Source organism: Amorphotheca resinae (assembly GCF_003019875.1).
Source record: "Amorphotheca resinae ATCC 22711 unplaced genomic scaffold M430scaffold_1, whole genome shotgun sequence".
Lineage (NCBI taxonomy): Eukaryota > Fungi > Ascomycota > Leotiomycetes > Helotiales > Amorphothecaceae > Amorphotheca > Amorphotheca resinae.
In genome coordinates this window covers 631,375-656,428 of record NW_020194471.1, presented here as the reverse complement: position 1 = coordinate 656,428, position 25,054 = coordinate 631,375, and the positions used below count along the sequence as shown (strand labels likewise).

At 52.7% G+C, this 25,054-nt stretch overlaps 8 protein-coding genes across 8 annotated transcripts; 3 read left to right on the top strand and 5 right to left on the bottom strand.

Moving 5' to 3' along the window:
• Nucleotides 1-1,970: 1,970 nt before the first annotated feature.
• Nucleotides 1,971-7,244, bottom strand: M430DRAFT_14559 (hypothetical protein; the record flags this gene model as incomplete). Its single annotated transcript, XM_024862960.1, has 5 exons — nt 1,971-3,330; nt 3,378-3,510; nt 3,562-4,474; nt 5,983-6,228; nt 7,020-7,244. 5 exons carry the CDS (start codon nt 7,242-7,244, stop codon nt 1,971-1,973), a joined length of 2,877 nt encoding a protein of 958 aa, XP_024724800.1.
• A 600-nt stretch (nt 7,245-7,844) lies between these two features.
• On the bottom strand, nt 7,845-8,375 carry M430DRAFT_14558 (hypothetical protein; the record flags this gene model as incomplete). The annotated part of the gene is made up of 1 exon (XM_024862959.1): nt 7,845-8,375. The coding sequence occupies one exon, from the start codon at nt 8,373-8,375 to the stop codon at nt 7,845-7,847; it is 531 nt and encodes a 176-aa protein (XP_024724799.1).
• A 2,601-nt stretch (nt 8,376-10,976) lies between these two features.
• M430DRAFT_152155 (hypothetical protein) lies at nt 10,977-11,766 on the bottom strand. The gene has a single exon (XM_024863202.1). The coding sequence runs from the start codon at nt 11,649-11,651 to the stop codon at nt 11,133-11,135; it is 519 nt and encodes a 172-aa protein (XP_024724798.1). The 5' UTR covers nt 11,652-11,766; the 3' UTR covers nt 10,977-11,132.
• A 3,247-nt stretch (nt 11,767-15,013) lies between these two features.
• Nucleotides 15,014-15,912, top strand: M430DRAFT_14556 (hypothetical protein; the record flags this gene model as incomplete). The annotated part of the gene is made up of 3 exons (XM_024862957.1): nt 15,014-15,332; nt 15,384-15,726; nt 15,777-15,912. 3 exons carry the CDS (start codon nt 15,014-15,016, stop codon nt 15,910-15,912), a joined length of 798 nt encoding a protein of 265 aa, XP_024724797.1.
• Nucleotides 15,913-16,451: 539 nt separating this feature from the next.
• Nucleotides 16,452-18,596, top strand: M430DRAFT_92510 (hypothetical protein; the record flags this gene model as incomplete). Its single annotated transcript, XM_024869717.1, has 1 exon — nt 16,452-18,596. The coding sequence occupies one exon, from the start codon at nt 16,452-16,454 to the stop codon at nt 18,594-18,596; it is 2,145 nt and encodes a 714-aa protein (XP_024724796.1).
• Nucleotides 18,597-19,573: 977 nt separating this feature from the next.
• On the bottom strand, nt 19,574-20,937 carry M430DRAFT_46368 (hypothetical protein; the record flags this gene model as incomplete). The annotated part of the gene is made up of 2 exons (XM_024867838.1): nt 19,574-19,895; nt 19,943-20,937. The coding sequence occupies 2 exons, from the start codon at nt 20,935-20,937 to the stop codon at nt 19,574-19,576; spliced, it is 1,317 nt and encodes a 438-aa protein (XP_024724795.1).
• Nucleotides 20,938-21,961: 1,024 nt separating this feature from the next.
• Nucleotides 21,962-23,058, top strand: M430DRAFT_23732 (hypothetical protein; the record flags this gene model as incomplete). Its single annotated transcript, XM_024864956.1, has 2 exons — nt 21,962-22,198; nt 22,258-23,058. The coding sequence occupies 2 exons, from the start codon at nt 21,962-21,964 to the stop codon at nt 23,056-23,058; spliced, it is 1,038 nt and encodes a 345-aa protein (XP_024724794.1).
• A 537-nt stretch (nt 23,059-23,595) lies between these two features.
• M430DRAFT_14552 (hypothetical protein) lies at nt 23,596-24,879 on the bottom strand (the record flags this gene model as incomplete). Its single annotated transcript, XM_024862952.1, has 2 exons — nt 23,596-24,419; nt 24,540-24,879. The coding sequence occupies 2 exons, from the start codon at nt 24,877-24,879 to the stop codon at nt 23,596-23,598; spliced, it is 1,164 nt and encodes a 387-aa protein (XP_024724793.1).
• Between the last annotated feature and the right edge of the window lie 175 nt (nt 24,880-25,054).

Sequence of the window (25,054 nt, the reverse complement as noted above, 5' to 3'; positions counted from 1 at the left end):
GATAGAGAAGAGAAAGCAGAGTGGAGAAATTATTTACTATGGAACAACGCAATCATTCATGAACGCATTCTCGAGGGAGATAGATCAAGGAGAGGACGTGACTGACTGACTGACGCTGAGAAAACCAATCTCTCTCTCTCTCTCAAAGACGAACTCCTTCCTTCCTCCCTATGCTATGCTATGCTATGCTATGCAAGGGGCACCAGCGCACAACAAGTTCATCTGTAAGAAGGAAAACGCACAATATATGCAGAGAATGTAGGTACCGTACATTACATTACATTACAGTAGTTACGTGTTCCTGCAATATCCATACCTACATAACATAACACAACATAAACATCAGAACCCGATCACCCACGACTCTCCCCCCTGAGAATCAATCTGAGAATCTGAGATTCCCCTGAGAGATTCTCAAGACGAGGTCCAAGCACCAGAGATCTCATCTCATCTCAAACACTACGATCATATTCCTCGCGGATCTATCTATCCCAAGCTATCGAAAAGGCTCCAAGCTCTCTCTCTCTCTTCCTCCCCTATTATTATCCAAAGGAAGGAAAATCCTTGTAAGGTAGGTAAGAGAGGCTCTAGGTTTCTTTGGCTTGCGGTCAGATCAATATCGACGATCATGATTTTTTTTCAGATCTAGGTAGATGTTTACAGTACTAGGTAGGTAGGTACTGCATAATCGAAACCTGCCTACCTTGTTCCACTAAGGTAACCTTTTCTTTTTCTTTTCTTTTTTTCCCCTTCCAAGAAATAAGAAATAAGAATATAAAATATAAAAAAAGTATATATCACAAAAAGTCGTCCGATCCCCCCACTAACCGAGTCTGAAAAAAAATGAGACTCCCGCCCCCGCGCGCCGATCCCCTTGGTTTCCGAACCGATCCTTCTTCAACCCCCCCATATCCTATCCATATCCCCGTCAAAGAATCCCTGTCGGTTATACGGAGGAGGAGGTACTTGCGGTACAGTAGAGAAAACCAGGCTCACGAGTCAGCCTCGCGCAGGCACGGCTGCGAGTCAGCGTCGTGCGCCGGCGTAAGCTTCCCCGTGCAACCTCGTTTTTTTTCGCTTTCTTTTGGCGTCAGCTAGCTAGTAGCTCTCCTCTCTCTCGTCATTTTTTTCTTATCTTCTACACGAAAGAGGAAATATGACCGAGTGGCGAAGGGGAAAATATTGACGGACGGGATTCTGACATTTTGGGTGACGGATGGGAAGAGGGATGGGAAGACAGGGGCGTTCAGGGTGCGACGACTCTTCCCCGGTGGCGAGGGAGGATGAGGACGAGGCTGAGTTCGGAAAGGAGATGTGATATGCGACGGAGAGGGATTGGAGGAGTTCAATGCGTGATAACGTGATTGCAGAGCTGGTCAACGTTCTTGCTCACCTGATACCACAAGTCTCTGAAGTTCACTTTCATCCAATGATATTGAAGCATCACTCGAAGTCACACAGAAACTCTGGTATAATCCTTTTATGATATGCAACACAGCTAGCTTTTGATTCTCTCGTAAAGTCGTTCATGAGCTACATAAAAGAACCAGTCGCAGTAAGCAATGAAAGGTCGTAAATCGTCATAAGTTTCAACACAAAGGAATTTCGACGGGACAGGTTGTCTGCACTGTCCCGCCGCGCCCGAGGATCATTACAGGCGTTTTGCAACTCGCCGCTTGCATGCGTTATCTTTGAAATCGTGCGCGCAGATTATCCCCCTCCGTGCAAAGCGTAAAATCATCATCCGTGTAAATGGCTGATTTAGCCATCTCGAATCAAGTCGTAAGCCGTCGTTATCTGAAGCAGAATAATATGCTAAAGGGGGGGATTTCCGCCAATACAAAGACAATCGTGAAGATCGAAAGAAATCTTTCAAGGAGTGTGGTGATTGGAGTTCGCAAATATGGTTGTAGGCGTAGCCCAGGGTAAGGAGGTTGGAATGCATGAGATCCGGCTCGGGTATCTGAGGATTATCGGCGTCGTTGTATGATGGTAGATCGAGCTCGATTCAGCGATGGTTCATAAGTCGGCCCAGATACTGATCCCTCGCGGATCGTCTTCCGTCTCTTCAAACCGTCAACATCCGCTACACCACCTGGACCCTGGCTGGGAGGGCGGCCGTCATCGTCGTCGTCCCGGCCACGTTTGTTACCCGTGGGAGCCCCATTCATCACAGTTTGTTGTGAGGGGTAGCCATTGGATATATCCGAAGAATATACATCACCACCCGCACTTCCGTTCGCAGTCCCACGCTCACTGCTCATTACGTTATACAAATTACTCGACGGTGGCTGGACTCGCGGGGGAGTGCTGTAGCCACCTTGCTGGCCGTAGTACGGCTGTGGTGCGGATGCTGTTCGTGGAGTTGCCCGTCCCGAGGCTGTGTGGCCGGGGGAGCCAGTCATCTCGGGTGACAAGTGGGCATGCTCGCCCGATAATGATCCGACCGTGGTGCCGTTGTTGTAGGTATATGATTGGCGACTGGTGTTGTAACTCGTGGAGCTGTCGTGGGTGTACTCTGGGTCATGCTCATGATTCCCTTCATCCTCTTGACTGTGATTCACCTGCCCGTTTCCCTGGTTGTGATGGAGGATCCCATTCGCGTCCTTGCCATCATGATGTTCAGGTTCTGAGCCAGGCGCTCTCGCTGATGGCGGGCCCATCTCGTTCTTGATGTACGAATTCGGTTGCGAGTAGGGCGCCATGTTCTGTTGGCTGGGCGCAGACTGAGAGTATGAATTTTGCTGGGTAGGTGCCGCGGAGTACATCTGCCGTGAAGAATCATAGGGCTGCGAGCTCTGTTGATATTGCTGCATGCTTTGGATCGAGGTCCCCGGAGGGGTCGTTGCTGGAGTTGTAGGCATTGAGCGTGCGTTGCTTAAACCCGTGTCAATAGACAGGGGATTTGTACCTTGAACGCTACCCATTGTCCCTTGAGGACCCCATTGAAAACTTCCATCTGAACTTCCCATATTACCCATCACACTTGACGCGCTAGTGGGAGGCGTGGGGAACGTATGCGCGCGGTCGAGACCTGGGCGACCAACGCTCGGATGGGGGACGAGAGAGTTGTGCGGTCCTGGCAGATGCCCACCTGAGGGGTTCATAGAATGATGATGGTGTTGGTGCAGAGAAGGCAGGCCAGGCGGTTGTGTGCGCATCTGATTTTGCTCCTGCTTTCTCCTCTCCGCAGCAGCCATCACGGCATTCGTGCGAGTTTGGTTTGTGGGGTGGTAGAGAAGGGCGCCGATGTTGTGAACAAATAAAGGATACAATAATTCGGTGATCTTCTCCTTGTTCGCAAAGTCCAGCGCGCGCTCAAATGGTATCCTGATAATGGTCAGCACCGCAGCCGCTATGAAACCTCCCATACTCACCAGACGCCTTTCAAATGCATTGGTCCTATCTTGACCACATGTCTCATCTTCTCGCTCTTGAGAATTCCGTCTCTTCGGCCTCGGGTCATTCCCGCGACGTTCAGAAGTTTGGTGCCGTTGATCATGTGATTATCTGCCAATTCGATGAGCGTGATAGTCAACTTAACACACGCATCCTACGTACCTTCTCGTCTAGCCACGCAAACTCCTTTTGCCTCGACTTGAAAACACAAACTCCCTTCATCCTCCCATAGGGTCGCAGTCACCCTTGGCTTCATGCCCGGGGGAGCGATCTGCCCTGTTGTGTCAAACCCTTGAGGGCCGTAGCCTTGTCCAGCCATACCAGGTTGGCCCGCGGCCATCGCTGGCAGCGGCAATACATTCCCTGGCCCACCCATTGAACCCGGAACTTGATGGCCTGCAGACTGGGGGGAGGTCAGACCATTTGTATAACCACCATATTGATTGTAAGCTGCGGGCGCGGGGGAGTACTGCGCCGGCCCGGGTTGGAGAAGTGGCGGCTGTTGGTGCTGCTGGGGATAGTGGCCCATGCCGCCTGACGTGACCGTTTGCGGTGGTGGAGGCTGTCCAGCCGAGATGTGCTGAGAGTAGTACATATCTTGAGGGGGGTGGTTCATGTTAGGGTATGGATCTTGACTGTAAGAATAGTTATTGCCAGGCGTGGAGGCGTTGCTGTATGGCGTTTGCGACAAGGACACCGGGAGGCCGGTGTTGGCCGGGAGCGTTGGTGAAGGAGTCTTGGGCCCGTTCGTCGAGCTTCCAGTTGTGTAAGACGAATGCGAGCTGTTCAGGATCGAAGAGGATCCCAATGAGCTAAGAGAACCAACCCGGGGCGACGAGGTACCGGACGAATATGCCTGTTGCGGCTGTGGCAAAGGCAGTGAGGGCAGCCTATCATTCACATACAGCGGTCGCTGAGCGGCGTGATGATTGTAATATGGTACGTCCGAAGGTCCCCGGGTTTGCACTTGCGAGATCGATGGGAGATCCAGCTTTTCGGTTTGAGAGGTCAAGTCCGGAGCGGACAAGTAGGTAATACACCCAGCGAGGATTTTCGTGGGTGTTTTGGCAAAGGACTGCAGGAGTCACTTTGCGACAGGTCTAAAGGTGAAGGGAAGTGTGGTTGAGTGGTAGAGATCTCGGGCAGGCCAAGATCTGATGATAGCAACAGACACCGCTCGCAAATTCGCTTGCAGGAAGAAACAAATATTTTGGAGAGGAGACAGGCAATGCGTCTTCTCGAAATGTTCAAGAGCTTGTGTGATGCTGTTTACAACGAGCGCGAATGATGATCGTTTATTGGTCGTGACGGGACAGAATTCATAAGCCGCAGAATGATGTCGTTAAAAAACTTCAAAGACTCGAAAAGAAGCAGCAGCAGGGCGTGTGGCTCGTAGAAGGTCGTTAAGAGGGAGGGGGTGGAGGCGGAGGGCACTTGAGGCAGGATTGAAGTCCGTCAATGCAACTGGGATGCGATTGCAGCTCCACGACAGGATTGTAGCTCGTTACGCGAATCTGCAACAATGCTTGTGCTGAAAAAGAACGCTTCTGAAGGATCTGATCCGCAGCTTCGATTCAAGGATGCGCGAAAGGTCGTAGAAAAGTCGTGATGGTCGTGAAGGGATTCGTCGCCGGCGATTGAGGATCGGTGCCGGGGGGTAAAGGTTGAGTAGTGAGAAGAGGGAGGATACAAGAGAGCAGGAGGTTCCCGAAGGATGTATGAAGGTCCTGACTCGTTTGGAGAATTGAAGGAATCCTTCTTCCACGTCTAATGCAGGTACGATAGGGTCAGCGCTGCAAGTACCAGCAGAAAGCAGCAGATGGGAGCATTGGCGGAGTAGCGTACCTGATTTTCCAGCACCCCGGAGGAAGAGAGAAGAAAGGAAAAAGAAGAGGCCGGGAGAGGAGGTGGGGGGTGGGAGGGGGGGGGGGGTGGAAGGCGGCGGGAAGAGGAGGTTGGGTGAAGGTATGCAGCAAGTAGAATGAAGGTGGTGGAGGAGGAGGAGAGGGAGGTGGAGGAGTGACGAGAGGAGTGACGAGGAGGAAGGACGGAGAGCTAGTGAGCTTTAGACGAGTCGGAGGTGGGTAAGGTATGTAAGTGGGTGGGTGGGAGGTGGTGGTAGCAAAATATGGTGGTAATAATAGGAACGAACGCTGGTGTTGAGCAACGCAGAACAGGGCCGCTAGGAAGTTTAAGGGTTTGCCAGCCTGCCACAATCTTCTCTTCTCTCAGACGCTGGTTCCTGCTGCGTGGGATGATGTATGTAGTATGTATGTAGGATATGTAGGATATGTATGTATTCCGCCGTAGCTCGTGGCTCGTCGCTCGTTGGAAAGGAGGAGAGAGAGTTGCGAGGGGGAGGAGAGCAGAGCAGAGCAGAGTCTACTAGAGTAGAGCAGAGCAGAGAGCGCGCTTCGGATACTTGATCTTCGATACCCTTCCCACCCCCGGCGGCGTGGGCCCGTGGCAGAGTGTGGGAGTGTGGGAGGGACTGGGACTTGCGATGGGACTGGACTGGGACTGGCGACTCCGTCCCGTACAGCGTCCTATCCTGGGCCTCCTCCACCGTCGACGACGATCCACCCTTCGACACCAGCACCAGTGCGGCCGGCCCAGCTTAGCACTGAATCTCCTCCTCCGTAGCTTGGAGGCCAGCTCAGGCCCCTTCAGGGTCAGGGTAGGGTCGGCGGGCCCACTCGTTTCTTCGTCCCCCCCAGCAGCTTTGGCAAAGCCGGGCGCTCGCGCCAATTCCTGCCTCCGTGGAGTCGTGGACCCAGTTGGTGTTGGTGCCAGTGCTGGTGCCAGTGCCAGTGCCAGTGTGTCCAGTGCCTGGTAGTGCTCAGTGCCCGCCCACCGTCTCTAGGCGATGGCCAGAGAGGGCTACAACTGGCAGGTCGCGAAAGGTGGCTGGACGGCTGGATCAACCCTGGATGGCGGGCTGGCGGGTTGGCGGGCTGGGAATAATAATAAAAAATAACAATAATAATATAAGGGCCTACCTAAATCTACGTCGGTTTCGCCTAAACTTACGTACCTACACCTAATCTAGTAATCGCCGAATAATTCTGAGTGTGCATCTATTGTACCTACGCTACAGTAGTAATTTGTATGGTAGCGCAAGTAAACAGGATGTACACAATCAATTAATCAGCAACTCTACAGCGCCTACCTAGGTACAAAAATGAAGCTATTCCCAACTCTCGTCTATCTCAAACTCTACATCCTAAGTATATATACCTCAAGCCGCCGATAACCTCCCTCTTTAACGCCGTAACTCCCTATCACTGCCGCAGCCGCTATAGTAGAGTCTACTATAGAATCTGTCTGGTGGCCAGATAGTGGTAGTAGTGGTAGAAAGTAGTTGCAGGATCACAGAGACGTGGTGTTGTGAATAGCATCAATTTTTGTATCGCGAATTGTATACTATTACTAAGGGGACTTGCCTTACCATACAAATTACTATAGCAACTCGAGTATAATAGGTGTACGGAGTAAATTTGTACTCTATACTAGATTAGGTATAGGTACGTAAGTTTAGGCGAAACCGACGTAGATTTAGGTAGGCCCTAATATAATAATAATTATGGAAGTGCGAGCCCTCCTCCGCGCCAAACGCTGACTGGTCGATGGCCGCTGAGTTGTGCTACGACTCCGTGTCGTGGGATGGTCCTCCTCCCTGCGCCTCTCGGCCCGCTCCTCTCGGCCTCGTCTTCTTCGTCGGGAGTTGGATGGAGATCGTGGGATGGAAGTGTATCGTATGTAGATAGATGTGCGAAGAGAGTGGTAGCCACTGGTTTGGATCTTGGTAGGAGAGCGATGAGTAGTGGTGCAGAGACGTGCAGCATTTGGGATCATTTTATATCCTCTCTATACTACTCTACTCTACTCTATCCTCTAAGGTACATCTCCTGTATGCGATCTTAAACACTTCACTTAAGCTGTCAGACAACGTCCTCACGTCGCTGCTGGATCTTGCAAGGCCCGGATTATTCGACTCCGCGAAGAAGAATTCCATCAGGCCGGTCTACGCACTTGCGAGGGACGACTCCTCTTCCTCCCCGTCCTCTTCTCCTTTCTAGTCAGTAGTGCCCTGCCCACACCTGCCAAGATGCCTTCTCCACTCCCATCCAGTCTGGAAGCTTACTGTGTCCATCCAACAAATAGAAAACCGCTTTCCTTCTTCGCCCTGCGTACCGGATCCCGCCCTGTAGAACACGATGATCAAATATCACACGATTACACGGACACTGACCCTACTCGAAACGTTGGCGTCTCGTCGATCGGAGCCCGGAAGAATAGTCGTGGTCGCCGGCGCAGGAGAGAGATGAAGAGGGAGAGAATAATCTGATAGATACTGTGATAGATACTGTGTAAACAATAGATACAGTTAGTCGCCCCGAGAATAATGATGGCGAGGGCTCTTCCGCGCGCCAATGGCCAGCTTATCAGCCAGAGCCTAGATAGAGGCCGGAGCCAGCACGACTCGTGGTGAGGCGTGGTGATCTTGTGGAAGAATGGAAGGCGGCGAAGGGCAGAGGTTCCAGCCCGCGCGGATCTGGGCCCCTTTTCGGCCTGACGCTGGGCGGGCGAGGGCCATGGAATGATGAAACCCATGAAATCTTGTTGGAGAGTGGAGTCGTCACGGTGCGAACGAAGATCTTCGTCGTGCCCCCTTCGAAGTGTGTTCGTGAAGGGAGTACCTCCGTGCTCTCCCCTTCTGGTCGCCCTCGACGACGAGGCATCGCAGCTGCGCAGGTCCCTTTTTGCTTTTTGCTGCTGCTCTCTGGCCTGGATTCCCCGGCACTGGGCGGTCCACGGACGGCAGTGTAGGACTGCAACGGATGCAGCTGTATGTGGGCCGTCCTGTCGCTGAGGGCTGGGGGAGCGCCGGCGTGCTGGATGGCCAATAATGCGATGCGAGGCGCTGCCGCTGACAGCTTGCCTCTGATGGATGGCCCGCCCGGGAGATGCGCCATTCCTTGCCATTCCTTGCACGGCGGTCCATGCTACATCAGTAGTCGCACAGGAGACGTGCCGTACATACGTTATACATACAGTAGGCCAGCCCGTGCTGCACGTCTTTTTGTATTCTTAGAATATTGGAATCCGGGGCACTCCAGCCCGCGCCGGCGTTTGCATTGGAGATCATCGACCATGACGATGCGATGCGATGCGATGCGCGCAAGGAGATCCCGTGCACCGCGCAGCGCAGAGTGCAGCCAGAGCCTAAGGTACCTAGAGTAGTAGAGCTGCAGAAGGGCCAGGCAAGCTGGGCTCGCCGCGCGACCTTCAACCCATGATCCCGATCCCCCCCATCGCCGCCATCATCCCTCTCGAGGCCAAGCGCGCCGCCGCCCAGAGCACAGAGCACAGAGCACACGCCCGCCCAGAATATTCTCCGACTGATCGTTTTGCCCATGGCCCTCCTAAGGCACCTAGGCTCTCCCTGCCGTAGTGCTGGCTGGGTACGCGGATATGCACGATGGACGAAGCTTCTGCTGGCAAAAGTCCGGAGTGCAGCGGGCCCAGCTGCGGCAGCAGGAATCCTGCGATCTGACTGCCGGTCAAGGTCAAGGTCTAGAGAGAGGTGTAGAAACGCAGGCCGGCAGGCTGACGGGCTGACGGGCTGACAGCTCGTTGATACTTTCTTGTATAACATGGTACTCCTTGCGGTATAAAGGGGTTAAGGAGCCCCTTTCGGAAGCCCCCTTTTTCCTCCTCCTGATACTACTCTCTCGTTCCCCCCTTGGGCCTTAGATGTCTGGAGACGTGCCCACTAGGAGATCCGTGGACGACTTGTCACTTCGGCTTTACTATGGCTTCCGGGCAAGTCACTATTCATAGAATCGCTCTCCTCCGGACCATATCATTAGCGGGCCCCTTTCAATTACTCGGTACCTTGTATCTATGGAGTAGCGTCGCGATCCACGGAGTATCAGACCCGTCTGTCACCTCCTCGCCATCAATCCAATGAGATAGCTGCGTAGCCAGTTGCCCCAAACACTCGAGAGTCAAAAGCAAAAAAAACCAATAAAAATAAGCCAAAAATAAAATAGAGTTCAAATACAAATTTCAAACATGCAATAATATCAATTATCAATTATTATCAAATAAATCACCTACAATGAGACCGAAGTCTCCTGACTCCTGACTCTGAAGCTCAGCCGCCAACGACAGGCATCAAGGGGCCTTCGCGGGATCCCGTTTCTTAGGATTGGATTCAAGAAAGCTTCGACGCTATTCCCACTCCCGGCCGCTTTGCTCAGTACTCGGATATCCACTCCGTCCTCACTACTCCCTACCTGCCTTTTTGAGTTTTTTGATCACATACTCCGTGCGGACGATGCACAGATGGCTTACGCCTCAACTTCCAAGGCTTGGAACACCAAGGCGTCGGCAGATGCAAGATGAAATTCAAATAATAATGCACGAATAATGCAGGGTCCGTTACTACAGTACGTACTGTTGTACAAACGTATCGTATACACATGTAATGAAGGATTGAGACGAGACACTTGGCTCTCAAGAATCGAGATGGTCCCGAGGACCGGGAACTGTAAAGGGGCTGTCTTCCTCTTGATTCAGAAAATCATACGGAGTGAGTCCATAGCAGATAGTTGCAAACTGTAGTGTTTAGTAATGTAGTAACTTGTTGTAGTAGTTGTAGGTTGTCCCTCGCCACCCTTTGCTGTACCGACATGTACAAGCCAGGGTGCGATGGCCAGGGTAAAAGCACACAACGGTATTCCTCTCATCAGCGAGACGCTTAGGTGAACAGAGGGCATCACGGTTGAGACAAGTTTGATGAGATCTCGATCGATCGATCAATGTTGATGTCGAGGCTTAGAGTAATAAGCTGGATTCGCTATAGCCTCACTCAGGTGATCATCGATGGCGACTCCTGTTCGCGACCTCGGGCTGGTTGCTTCAAGTTTGCCTTTGTCTCACAACCTGCTCATGATCTCGCGGAGCTGAGAGCTTGTGACGAGGCGAACTCTTGGTGTTCTTCCCTCCAGTAATTCGTGGACGAAGGACACTGGCTGAGGGGAGATGATAATACAAGAAATTATAAGCCACACTTCCAGCGATTGAGCGACCCAAACCATGGATTTCACCCCTAGATACGGCTACTTTCATCCACATCCCAGCCGTTCACATCCTGGGAGAGAGCTTCATTGATTATCAGGATGATTGATCGGTGCACAGAAATCGATGAGGACCCCATATATGTGGCGTCAGAAGGCAGGTGCGTGATGTCAGGATGTGACGCTCCAAGCACAAGGCTGCGAGATCGAGGACATCGAAACCTTCAGCACCTCGACAACGCAAGGGGCAGCAACGATAACCTCGCACCGCATTACTTACGCTGGAAGCATTCTGTGGTCTGAGAAGTCTGAGACAAACAGAAGTCACGGGAGTTAGTTTGTGTGATGCAGAGCTGTACGAGCTGCTTTGCGAGCTGCCGCGGGCCAGAGCAGGCAGATTCCGATGAGCCTCATGTCTTGTTCCTGTCTGACCTTTGATATTCCGTGTTGGATCTTTTGAGATTTCAAAAGAGCCAAACAAAAATAAAGCTCTCTTCTACAACGGTAAGGGAAAGAAGTGCAGACAATCAGTCTATAAAGTCCTCTAGTTCGGACTTCGTTTAAGGCGCTTCATTTCACGCATGTGTTTGTACCTGTAAGTACATCGATCGCATGCTACCATATGCTCTTGGAACCCCTCGATCCATATCAACCTAGACAGCAAAAGGCAAAGGGACGAGGTTCTGGATGGAGATCCCGTGACCTGCCACCGTACGAGGGGCGGGGAGGCGGACGCAATGGAGGCACGACATGGCTGCTTCCAACGCGGCTCCCCGAGACGCCATGAATCAATCGATTACTCTTCCAACATAGAAGTGGAAGCGTGGAGGGAATCGCACAAACACCGGAAATAATACTCGTTGAAACGTACCCAACGTACCCCACTTCGTTTCCTGAATAAGAAATGTCATCCGGAAAATTCAGATCGCAACTTGCAAGATTTGTCTTACTCCTCCTCCGTGGAAGAAAATCCATTGGCAATACGCGACCCACGTATGCCAGAGAGGCCTCACCGCCCTCCACGTCGATCGAAGAAGCGTTTCCCTGCCAAGGCACTTTGTTTTCTGACCTGGATCCGTGATCCCATCCCTCGTCTCCACTTCCCGGCACCGGTCCCTGCAGCTCCTTGAAGACCATGGCTCCTGCTGTGCGCCAGAGCACTCGCATTGCATATGCAGAGCGGCTACTCGCAGCTCAAACATGTCCAATCGATTGCCGGCCCGGGCTCAGAAGGAAGATGGCTGGGACATGGGCTGTTGGCGTCGTTTCACGCCAGGGCAGGGTGTGGATTCAGTGGCGGGGGGATATGGATCCGAGGCGTTGCCTGGGTACGGGACCGTCTCCCTCTGGACAGTGTACACTGTACGGTGACGAGCATGGGAGCGGAGACGGGGTACAATGGCATCTACGGAGGAGAACCAAGTCATGGTATCACGAGCGAGCGGTGGAAATGAAGGCAAATGGGGGCGACTCGTCCTATCATATCAACTTGTCAGGAAGCTCTCACGGCTAAAGGGCGATCAGCCACATTTCAGAGGCTTCTGTTACGGTTACCCCAATCATCGAGCACCACGTCGTCGAGGGCTATTCAGCCTACGACTCCTCGCCGGATCATCCACTCCAGCACACCACCCAGGATCCAACGCACCCCTCCATCTCTGGCGTCTAGGATCGAGCTACGTGCAAGCTACAACGTTCCGTTACGACGTCCCTCTCGCTTTTATCCTATCTGTGCCCACTGCCAAGGATTTATACGCGGTGCAGCGGCCCCGCCAACCCCTCACACTCGAGAGCAGGGAGAGACGGACGGCAGGCTCGCAAACACAACAATCGTAGCCTCGCAGATGACTTGATCCGAGCCGAGCGAACCAGAGGGCGAGCGGAGGATTACCATTGCACCCGGGCAGTACGACTGCAGTACGACTCCAGTACGACTACAGACAGTACTGTGGACGCTGTACGAGTACCGACGGATTGCGGTGCCCGAATTGTAACGTTCGACGTGGGACCTCGCGAATATGCAATTCGTAGGGCGGATCAGAGATGGGAATCGAAGAGCTGCACGCGCGGAAACCGTCCCGTCCTACCCTGCGCTGTCCGTTGGAATACGCCCGTATAGACACTGTACGAGCTGGGACTAGCATGACTCCGTGGCGGTCGTCGGCCAATGAGGAGCTCGAGGGGGTCAACGCACGACATCTGGCTCCTGAGCGTCGGTGCCGGAGAAGCGACTCCGTACAAATTATTCCAAAGAGCCCAGCGCGGCTGGCCGATGTCATCCAGCCCGGAAGCCGTTTGGGCGCAAGAAGGCGTCGCCATCACTTTAATCTATCTGTCTCTCCCGCCCGGCCTTCCACCCCGTCGTTGCAAGAGGGGCCAGGGTAGGCTGACTGTCAGACCGTGTGAGGGGGACCTTGGTCTGCGGTTAGCGTCCGCACACCGCCTTTCCCGCAACTGCCAACAGCAAACCCCTCCTCCGGTCATCCACGACTCACGAGATCCCGAAGAAGCTGACAAGAGGGGAAGATCAAAGTCATGAAGAGGGGCAGCCTACGGAAAGAGCTACCTACCTACCTATCTGATAACGAACGGGATGGATGACCTCAAACTAGGGCACCCAGTCGTCATTGCTGTGTTACTTGCTTTTGTAGTTTGCCTTAGAGCATGCTACTCCAATGCTTGGCTTATCTGACGGGATTCCTACTGGACTCGATTCAAATCATCAATGCCCAATTGACAGGAGCGCCGAGGGTTAGACCTTGGTGCTTGATAATAGTTACCTAGGCCGAAGCTTCCCTCTCGTGGAGACGGGCTGGACCAAGATGGAGCCTTCGTTTAGAGCGGAGCAATGGATAGGCATGTCGAAGAGGAAAGCAACAGCACGAAAGATAGTCAGAGAATGAGCTAAGGCCCAGGGGAGAGAACCCCAGCAAGTGTCTACGTTGGATGTAATAATAGACACGGCCTTGAGGAACGGCTTCAGCTTACAACTACCTATTCCGTAGTACCGTAGGATGCATCTATATCCCATGTTTGTTACTTACTGTAAGCGGGGTCGAGAGATAATCTATCTGATGTCCCGCCTTCCCGAAGGATCACTTGATTCACTATAGATCGAGTTTCTAACCGCCCTCCTCAGTGACATGCACCAGAGACACTCTATCTGGGACATACCTTATGTATGTACTCCGTACCTTAAGGTAAAGTTATGCTGGGTACGGTACGGATGCTCCCGTGCTGGGCGGGCCTTGTATCAGCAGCAGCCGTTCTCGTGATCATCACATGGGGCCCTCCTCTCCAGCCACCTCCATTCCAGCAGGGCACACTCGACGAACCCGTGCAACACTCGTATCTCCCACAGGATGCCGAAGCCGCGTCGAAAGAGAGACGGGGCATTGCAGCAGCGGCAACGACTTCGAAAGCCAAAGATGTATACCTATGTACAACATCCGTAGAGGCTCATCTCGTCGCCCCTGGTGTATCGGGGTGATCCTTCATGTGCTTTCATGTGCCCGTGCTTCCTTGCTTACTTGCTTGTGCCTTTGCCTTTGCCTGTGAGCCCGGCCGTCGTTCATGTGCTTATTGAGTGAGCCCCTCTCGGTTGCCGATGGGGATGGGGGGTTGGCAGTGGCAATAATAAGGTAATAATGAATGAATGGCAGTGCCCAGTGGCAGAGAGTGAGTGAGTGGTGCGCCCGCCTCCTTGCAGCAGAGCATCATCGTGCGTAGAAGAAGGGGGCTCTGCTGCTTCCCCCACGACCGACCGTCCTGTATGCCCACGCATCAGGATGGATTACCTTAATTATCTCAACGCACGACATACCTGCGTTGAGTCCCGCGAAAATGGCCCTCGACGGGAGCAGATCTGACAACGATGGTGCAGCGGGCCGGCGTCCTGCAAGAAGTCTGCAAGACGGGTGCGTGCATTATACGCCCACCACTTTTTTCTTCGGCACGTACTCTTCTCTCTCTGATGATAATAATAATAGAATAGAGATAAAGTGTGCAACAGTCACGGACAGAATAGCTAGGAAATGAGTTTGAAGGTTCTGGACTTCCTGGAGCCAATGGGACCGGATCATGATCATCATGGTGATCAAGGCATGCATCGTTCTCTGCTGCCGTCTGGCTGGTCAGGCTCAGGTCCTGGACTGCTGTGCCCGCCATACGGAACATCGAGCTCATGGAGTGTGCGCCGTACACCCTCTCCGCCTGATCCCGGGCGGGCAGCTGTTATGAAGTTCCATGATTCCGGTGACATGCTGTGCCCGAATCCCACATTGTTCTTTTTCTCCTTTTCGGGCTTCACGAGCCTTCCAATGGGCCCAGGAGAAGTGGTTCACGTGACTTCCTGTCGTTCCCGCATCAACCACACGTCATGCATCGCTGCCCCACCACGAAAAGCGCGTCTCCTCCCTCGCAAACGTCTCAAGCAACGCAGGATTCCAAGGCGAGGGGTTGAGTGCTCCCAGAAACTCTACAGGATGATATTCACCAGTTAGCCAGCTCATTTCGACTGCAAGACCACGATGGCGCCTCCAAAAACAGCCGTCCCCGCAGCGGCGCAGCCCAAATTCTCGAATTACTTCGATGCATGGAATTCGTCTTCGACGGGGCATCAGAGGGCCGAGAACAAGATCGCCGCCTCCGCAGGATGGCGACAATCCCGATCCATGAAGCTATCGCACCAGTTCCAGAGTGGCGGCACGGGGGGGAAACGCATCTCGGATGCGGTGGGCGCTGGGTCTGAAGACTGGGATGAGAAGGCAAAGGCGCTGATCCCGAAAGATGTCAGGGCGAGGGCCGAGCTCAGCGTGGCCGACATGCTGGTTGGGAAGCGAAGACCCCGTATGTCTGAAGGCTCCAATGATTGGCGTACCTACTAATGCTTGTGGACAGTGCCATTGAGTAACGAGGAGAAGTTGATGCAGGAGAGAAAGAGGGAGGATAAGTTGAAAGAAGAGGAGAAACAAAATCGACGGAAGGGCATTTTTGATGGGCTGGTGATCTATATCAATGGCAGCACTCACCCGTTGGTCTCGGATCACAAACTGAAGCAACTCCTCGCCGAGAACGGTGCGAAATTGTCGATTCACCTAGGAAGGAGGCAGGTCACGCATGTGATCTTGGGAAAACCTTCTGGGCCCGGTGTAGGAGCCGGCGGTGGGTTAGCAGGAGGTAAGCTCGAGAAAGAAATCAAGAGGATAGGGGGTTGTGGAGTGAAGTACGTCGGCGTGGAGTGGTAATTATCCCCTCTCTATTCTGGAAGCTATTATGCTCACATTTTGGTAGGGTCCTCGAAAGCCTGAAGGCTGGTAAGAGACTGCAAGAAACCCCTTTTGCAAATCTCAAAGTCGCAGCAAAGGGGCAGCAGAGCGTGTACGACATGTTCAAGAAAACCAGCAAATCAGGATCTGGTGCAGGGTAGCCTTTTTGTCACGGGCACTGATCATTCTCGGAGCTGTTTTGATGTCTTATAAGCAAGTCATCTCAGTCAATGCATAAATAATATGTTTGGATTGGAAGGAAAAAACGGATGGATGGCTGCGGATTTGGAGTTTGGGCTGGGAAGCATTGGTGCATTTGGGCCTGGATGGATACATTGCGTAAGACGCATGAGTACATGATTCTAGAAATGTCTCAGGAACCATAACCTCTCAAAAAATATTACACAGAGACCTCAGTTCTCGAGATTTGATGTGACGTCGAAGTAAATTTTCGTTTGTTTTGATCTGGGTTGCGCTAAGCTTGATTTGGCTAAAAGTAAATACCTTCTTCCTGCCCGCTCTTCTGAAGACATCTACACACTCGACACTGCTCTCTACGAACTTTTATACGCAACTTGGATCACAGAGATAGTTGTTGCCCCCAATGGTTTCGCCATTGACCGACGCTGCAGCTGCAGCTCTCAACTCTGCGACACCTTCCTCCACACCATTTGTGACCCCCTACTCGTCCGCACGCCATATGGACTACGAGGTTACCAGCTTCACCACACAGGCAATAACAGACACCGATAGCGACGGCCCCCCAAGCTCTCCATTTGCTGCAGATGTTACAAATCTGAGCAATAGCGAAAACATCTCCCCGAGCAAAACGCCCCGACCTGCCGCGCAAAGCTCTGTCGAGCGCGAGCAAACCTCGCCATTGAAGCCATTGAAGATACGCAGCTCGCCTGAGCCCAAGTCCGCATCACCACAGAAGTCCTCAGAGCCATCGCGAAGCCCACGGAAGCTGTCGTCGCCGGAGAAGAGGTTTCCCGTCAGGCCTTCTATCTCGCCCGAGAAACGCCCAGTTGTTGTGGAGAGGAAAATGAGCCTCGAGGATGCTCTGCGCGACAACGAGGGTCTTACGAAAGCTATTGAGATATTGGAGGATGAGGACAGCGAACTTCACGAAGACTTTGATGACGAGGCGAATGATACCCTGACCAGCATTGGTCGCGCTGGTTCTGACGAGGCCCCCAATATGGACGACACAATGGTCAGCACATTCAGCACGTTCTCAGCTGTACCGGACATGACCATGTTTGCAAAGATTGGACACAGTCCTACCAAACCTGCCGGAATGACCCCTAGTCCACGACGGACTCAAATGAGCACTCCAGCTACTTCTCGAAGAACAATGAATCATTCTCCTTCTCCAACCCCTCGAGGCAACAAATACGACCAGAACAAGGACGATGGAAATACCACTAACCTTATCCTCGATTTTACTGAACAGATCTCCGGATTTTCTGGTCGCTATCTATCTCCCGCAAAGCAAGCCAGACTTTCTCCTACGAAGAGCTCAACGACGCCAGATTTATTCGGCTCTATCACTCCCTCCGTAAATCGACATATGTCGAATCTTCTGGACTTTGATATCCCTCCGGCTCCAACACCTCGGAGCCTGCCAACTATCACTCCAAGAGAGCTTGAGAGTTTGAAATCGAGCTTCTTATCCGAGATAAGTAGTCTGAAAGCTTCTCTGAGTGGAAAAGAAGCCGAGGTACAGTCACTCAAGACCGCGGTTGGCGATGCAGAGAAGAGGGTTGGTGAATGTATGGAGCAGTTGCGAGAGGAGAGAGATCTGAAGGAACAGCTCGCTGCAGAGAGGGAGGGTTGGGAAAAGAGGGGCAAAGAAATGGAGTCGGTCCTTCGAAATGTAAAGGAAGAGATCTTACACGGTGAACGGGAGCGAGATAATCTCGAGGGAAGATTGGAGGAGAGCGAGAGGAGAAGAGAGGCGGCGGAGATGATGGCCCAAGAGGCCGAAAGCAAGATGGCCGCCATGCGTTCCGGCAAGATCTCGCCAACTCCAGAGGCTGTCGAGAACAAGCCAGGAGGAGAATGTAGCTGTGGAGGCAGAACAGTTGAACTAGCGGTCGAGAAGGTCTCAAGAGAGCTGCATTCCTTGTACAAAGACAAGCACGAAACCAAAGTGGCAGCCCTGAAGAAAAGCTACGAGCGCCGGTGGGATAAGAAGGTCAAGGAGTTGGAAGAGCGGGTTGAAGAACTTACCAAAGAAAATGAGGAATTGAAGCTTGGGCGAGACACGACGATGACCAAAGTTGAGCCCAAGAACCCCTTGGAAGTCACGGAAGAATTAGAGAAGCAAGCTGCGAGAGATGCCAGGACAAAAGAACTCGAGGCGGAGCTGGAGGGTCTTTCGGAGATTGTAAAGAGCGTAAAGAGGGACAATGACGAACTGCGCGAACTCCTCGACAGCGAAAGAGTTGAGAAAGGAAAGCTTGTGCAGGCAGTCGACGAGATGATCCCGCTGGTAGCTGCGTTCGATGACATGCTCGCCGAGATGAACTCGGCTCCGGCAACCGCAACCCAGCCAAGTAAAGCCCCTGGACCGCAGAGCAGCCAACCCAACACAATCGAGAACCTGCGAGGCAGCATCTCCCGAGCTTCAGGTCTGCGTGCACCCACCAACATCTCCAGCATTGCTCCCGGAGAGAGCCGCATCGGGAGGGGAGGATTCGGTGCACCGGCGGGGAGTGCACACGAACGGAGCCGAAGTGGCAGCTCCCAGGGCACGAGGCCAGGAAGCGGATTGGGATATCGTAGTGGGATCATGAGCTCTATTGAGAAGATGGGGAACCACCGGGGAAGAGGCGAGTAGATCAAAAAGAACGAGTCAAGAAATAAAGAGAGAGAGAGGAAAAGAAAAAAAGAAGTACATATGATGAATGATTCCTGGGCGGTTTGGTTTGGTGTTTTCTGTAAATCTTGGTTTCTGAATTGGTCTTCGAGCCAGGCGTCTCTGTCTCTCTTGGGACGATGGGTTAGCTTTTGTTAGTTGATGATGATGTAGTTATTTTAGCGGCTGGTAATTCAGTGATCCTTTTCTTCTGCTTTTTAGGGATTGATGATATTAGATTGATGATATTAGATTGATTGATATTAGAATGATGATGTCGGATTGATTGATATTAGATTGATTGATATTAGCATGATTGATATGGAATTGAATTGAAAAACGATTTTCATAATACGTTATATGTTCTTTTTGTTTTTTGTTTTTTATTTTTATTTTTTTTGGTTGGGTTTGGTTGGGGGGGGGGGGGTTGGTAGTACTGGGTGGTCCTAGAGATAAGTAAGATGAGATATGATTGTATTAAATATGAGATCTGGTTAATGATTCATGTGGAGATATAAAAGCAGGAAGGAAGGAAGAGGGGTATGGATGTTTGGGTTGGTTTTTTATATAGGAAGGATAGATTGGCGAGGATTTGAAGAATTGGATTTGGGTCGAGAAGAACAAGTAGGAGGGTAAGTAGGAGGGTAGGAGGGGAGGGAGAACTGAAGAAGGAGAACTGAAGAAGGAGAACTGAAGAAGGAGAACTGAAGAAGGAGAACTGAAGAAGGAGAACTGAAGAAGGAGAACTGAAGGAGGGGAAGAAGAAAAAAACGCCTTTAAGAAAGAAGAACCTCCCCCTTAAATCAACTTTAGGGTTATTTTCATAATAGCTGATAAATATGAATGCTTCCCGAACTGCAGATAAGGGGTAGTTTGCTATTCATCTAGCATACCAACTAAATGCCTGCCTTTCTCTAAGATTGCGCCGTCCTAACAAACTAACTCCTACCTACGCTCCATCATAACCTATTCCGTCTACACCTGTTGCAAGCCTGGATATTGCACTGTCGACATTCAAAGATGTACGTCGGCAACGTCTGACGGCACTCCTCGCACTGGTGCCGACCACGCACGTACAGCCAAAGAAGATGGTTGCAATCGTGTCTGTCCCGGAGATTCTGCACTGCTGTGGCGAACTGCGCCTGCGGATTCGCATGGGCGGGTCGACGTGCCACGACCTGGGTTGCGCGCGCGAAAAGGCGCTCTTCGCTCCACTGGGGGCATGGACAGGTTTTCCAGCTTAGGCCGCAGGCGTAGCAGAACTGCGCGCCGCAAGGGCATCTAGGGGGTTTTAGTGAGGACTGGTCAGAGGGGAGAGGTGCACGAACGTCATGTGGTGGCAGCCAACGTCTAGCTCTACTAAGCGGCGGCATGAATAGCAGCGTTGCCAGCCATTCTCTTCTGCTGCCTCGAGAACTTGCTGCAATGCAGTATCAGCCGGGCAGTCCCCGGTATGTTGAACTGCTTTGCACATGGTGCAAGTGATCGTACCGCACTCCGTACAAGTAGCCAGCTCATTGGCGATGTCTCCCAACTTGATGAAGGACGAGCAGACGGGATTAGAACAGTATGTTCGGTTCGGAGTATCGTATTCGATTTTCTTCCGTTCATATTCCTTGACGAGTTCGGGGGTCAAGAAGATACGCACGCCGCCCGAGACAAGTGGTTGGCGACAGCATTTGGGAGGAAATAGAGAATCATCTGTCATTGAGGCCTGGAACAGGTCTCGAAGACAGTCTCTACAGTACTCGTGGCCGCAAGGAACACGGGCGATATCGTAGTACTTCACGTGCTCTCGACAAGCAACACAACGCCGATGAAGAGTCTTTGATGGTGTTCTCGTAGCAGCCCACTCCGAAGATTCTGGGTTGTCATGCTCGCCGTCTGACAAACTTTCAGCCTCTGCGATCTCGAGACCCGATTCTTCAGTAGCGGATTCAACGTAAAGAGCGGACAGCTTTGCCAGCAATTCTTCGTCCAGTTCCTCCGAAGTGATGGTCCACGGCTCAACAGGGGCTGGTGCTGTCACTCCGCCAAGTCTGCCAGCAGCTCCACGATCGGTTGCAGCGGTCTGCTCTTCCGCCAGGGAGGCTGCGAGCGCATTTCCATCTGTCTGGCAAGCACGAGCAATACTCTTGGTCATCTGCCGGTCTTGGATGATTGAAGCTCTCTGTCGCAGATCCTCGTTATACAGACCTAATGCAAGCTCGGCGTCCGATACATCCCCCTCCTTTCCTTTGCCTTTGCCCTCAGAGATGGCGGAAAGCTCCTGGCTGTCTTCGATCTGCAGCTGGATGATCAGAGCTGCGGTTTCCTCGTCCATGGTGGCGAAGACATCCATCGTGGCGTGTTCAGCCATCTTGGGAAGGAGGTCTCACACGGCTTGGAAAAAGCATGGTAAGAAATGTGAGATTCTCACCGCCGCAACCTCCGAAAGAAAGGGGAAGAAGAGAAAGGCAAAGAAAGAGAGAAGGAAAGAAGGAAAGAAGGAAAGAATGAGTGAAAGAGACACACATGCTGAAACAAACAAGCAAACAACAAACGCCTGCTCACGTTTGGTTGCAGGTCGAGCGTAAGAAACTTTCATAGCTTCGACCACTCGATGCAGCCGCCCATCTCAGGAGACCAGTTGCTCGAGGACACCTGGGAAGGTTTGGGTAGGAAGGAGATATCGGAGATAGCAGACGAGTGATCAAAGACTCCGATGATCATCTTCCACGGGCATCCATGGAAAGACTTCTGCCGTTGGAGATAATGAAATGTTTTTGTGCATCTCATCGGCGATAAAGCAACCATTGGTGTGAGCCGAGCCGGGCTAGGGACACCCACCTGGCTTCCTCGCTTATTATTTTCCGAAAGGGCTGAAGACAACATAGACGTCTGGATCCGCGTATACCTAGATTCAATGGATTCGAGATGGTTTGTAATGCACGACGACATTATATAATACTGTTAGTTACATGTTCCATTGTCCTAAAGCGGATTGCTAACCAGCCCAGGTCATGTGATACCCTCCCGCGCAACCGAAGGGGCCGATGAGGTTCCACTTCTTCGGTACGCGGGTTCCATTTAGAAGCATAACGCTTGCCACGCTCTTTCGTCATGTCGTAAACTCCGAATCTGCTAGAGTGGAGGGGACGGCGTTAACTAAGTTAATCTTCACAGAGTGACAACCTAATATGATGATGTATCATCCAAAGAGGGAGGTATATATATGGTCAACCGGCCTTCTCCCGTTCTAGAGTCAAGTGCCTTTCTCCTAGTCTCCTTGTCTGGCATCTTACCGTCATTTTCACATCTCTCCGATTTCCTGCTTCGTATCTAACCCCCCAAACCATTCAGCTACTATGTCGGGAAAAGGAAAGACTGTCCTGATCACCGGAGGATCGGGTTTCGTTGCCGCTCATGTCCTCAATGCCTTCCTTGAGCGCGGTTACAATGTCAGGACCACTGTCCGCAGTGAAGCGACTGCCGAGAACGTGAAGAAGTCTCACAGCAAGTACCTTGACCAACTGTCTTTTGCAATTGTCAAGGATGTTGCGCTTCCCGGAGGTCATGACGAGGCTGTCAAGGGCGTCGACGGGGTAAGTTGTCCTCGAATACCTCGAGTACTTCAATATCAGGGGCTAATCTCCTTGTCTAGGTCATCCACACTGCCTCTCCCTTCGTCCTCTCAGTCGAGGACAACGAGCGCGATCTCCTCCAACCCGCCGTCAGGGGCACCACCGAAGTCCTGAAATCGATCCAGAAGCACAACCCCAACGTGAAGCGCGTTGTCATCACCTCCTCCTTCGCCTCGATCCTCGACCTGAACAAGGGTCTGCGACCAGGCCACACCTACACCGAGAAGGACTGGAACCCCATCTCCTACGAGGAGGCTGCGAAGAAGGACGCCCCAGGCCCCGTCGCCTACTGCGCCTCCAAGAAGCTGGCCGAGAAAGCGGCCTTCGACTACGTCGCCGAGCACAACCCCAACTTCAACATCACCACCATCTGCCCGCCCATGGTGTACGGCCCCACGGCCCACACCGTGTCCGACCTCAGCAAGCTGAACACGTCGGCCGCCGAGATCTACCACCTCATGGACGGCAGCCAGAAGGAGGTGCCCGCGACCTCCTTCTACCTCTGGGTCGACGTCCGCGACGTCGGCGAGGCCCATGTGCGCGCCTACGAGAACCCGGCCTCCGCCGGCCAGCGCTACCTGTGCACCGCGGGCCGCTACACCTTCCAGCAGATCTGCAACGTCCTGCGCAAGGACTTCCCCGAGCGGAGACACCTGACGCCCGAGGGCAACCCGAACGAGCCCCTCCCCGACACGTACGATGTCGATACCACCAAGATCCGGACCGAGCTCGGCATCAAGTTCCGCTCGCTGGAGGAGAGTATCCATGATATGGCGGTGGAGTTTATCCAGATTGAGAAGCAGCTGGGAATTAAGCATTAAGTGGTAAGAAGAAGGGTTGCGAATGTTTGTTGGATCATCAAGAAGAAGTAGTGCTGCTTTATGGATATGGATTTATGATTGATAGATGAAATAGGACGAGTTAGGAACTTTTAAATACTCAATACACATATATAGATTCTGTTGCCATTTGCGTTATTGTGTGTCAATTTAAACAGTGAAGCCGTGTTCATCAGTCAGAGCCTCAATTCCAGAGCACAAGAAACTAATCATTGCTGAAAGGCTGAGCGAGCCACATTCCCCAGCACGGTCTTTCTTGATAGGTCTGGGTAATAATTGGTATCTTGTATTTCAGTTTCCGCGCAGTTCTTGTCCTATCCACCCCCGCCCCTGATCTACTTGGATCTTTTCCTCAACCCATATACCACTCACTCATCAGTCAGATTGTGCAGATATCCGGGTATAAGGTAAACGATCATCAGCACATGATCCAAACAGAGCCGATTTCAGCAGCAATCTCACATCCACCTTTCCCATCTTTTCCCCACCTTATCTTCTTCCTAGCTCATATCTATGCGGCTATGCCTTCTTCTCAGCAGGTTCAAACATCTTGCCCAACGCCTCGATACTGATATTCCCGCCACTAAACACAATCCCCAGATCCCAGCCCTGCTCCCCGCCTTCCTGTTCCACCAGCCGGCGGAAATCCTCATTGTACAGGGCGGTCGCCAGGCCCACCACCGAGCTCGGCTCCACCACCATCTTCATCCGCTCGAGGACCAGCCGCAGCGCCGCCTTGATCTGCTCCTCCGTCACGCTGTACATGGCCCGGACCAGTTTCCGGTCGTGGATGATCGTCCAGGGGTAGGCGCCGACGGGCGTCCGCAACCCGTCGGCGATGGTGAGCGTGGAGACGCTCTCGATGCGCTTCCCGGCTGCGAGGCCGCGTTTGCAATCGTCAGCGCCTTGGAATTCGGGCTCGGCGCCGAAGACTGAGATGCCGGTGCCTTCGCAACTCAAGGCTGTGCCGGAGAGCATACCGCCGCCGCCGCACGGCGCAATGATGGCATCTAATCCCTTCCCTTTCTTCGTCTTCTCCCCCGCCTGCCCCTGACCTGACGCAATCATCTCCTCAACCTGTGTCTGCATCTCTAAGCCCAGCGTGCCCTGTCCTAAGATAATGTCCGGGTGATCATACGGTGGCACCAGCCGCGCGCCCGTCTCTTTGATCACATCTGCCACTACCGCTTCTCTCTCCGTAGAGGTGGAGCCGCTGAAGACGACGCGCGCACCGTATGACTGGGTCGCTGCGATTTTGGAGGGCGTGGAGATTCGCGGCATTACGATCGTCGCGGGGATGCCCATGGTGCGCGCGGCGAGGGCGAGGGCTTGTGCGTGGTTTCCTGTCCCATTGTACGGTCCTCAATCAGCAAAAGGTTGCTCTCTCACAGCAGTAATGGGTTGGTTTCTTTGGGAAGAGTCCCAAAGAGGCCATCAGGAGATAATGAGGCGGGAATACAAACCAGAACTATGCGTAACAACGCCCCTCTCCCTCCCGCCCTGCTCTTCCCAGCCCTCTTCTGCTACTAATCTTGTAAGGGCGTGGAAAGCTCCCCGCACCTTAAACGCCCCCACCTTTTGCAGATTCTCGCACTTGAACCATAACCTAATCTTGGGCTTTGCGGGCTCTTGACCTGCCCACGGCGTGCCTTCTAACGCGGAGACAGACTGCGGAGTGGAGGCTAGGGTTGTGAGCGTTGTGTTTGTGAGGACCGGCGTGTAATGGATGTATGGCTTCACTAAGGAGTGCGCGGCGACGACCGAGGCGCGGGTTAGAGGCGGGCATTTTGCGGGATCGGCCATTCTCGATGCTTGATGAGGAGGTGGAGGAGCGGCGACTATAGCGTATTGGGGCTGGAAGAAAACAAGGTGGTGGAGGGAGAAATAACCCGGAGGTCGTGAATATGTTTCAATGTGGTTTTGTTGGAGTAAACACTTCGGTGGAATGACTGCCGATTCCGGAAGATGCCCCACAGTT

Excerpts from the sequence above, each read along its gene's own strand:
- M430DRAFT_152155 (XM_024863202.1), bottom strand. The coding sequence starts at position 11,651 with ATGCGAGTGCTCTGGCGCACAGCAGGAGCCATGGTCTTCAAGGAGCTG.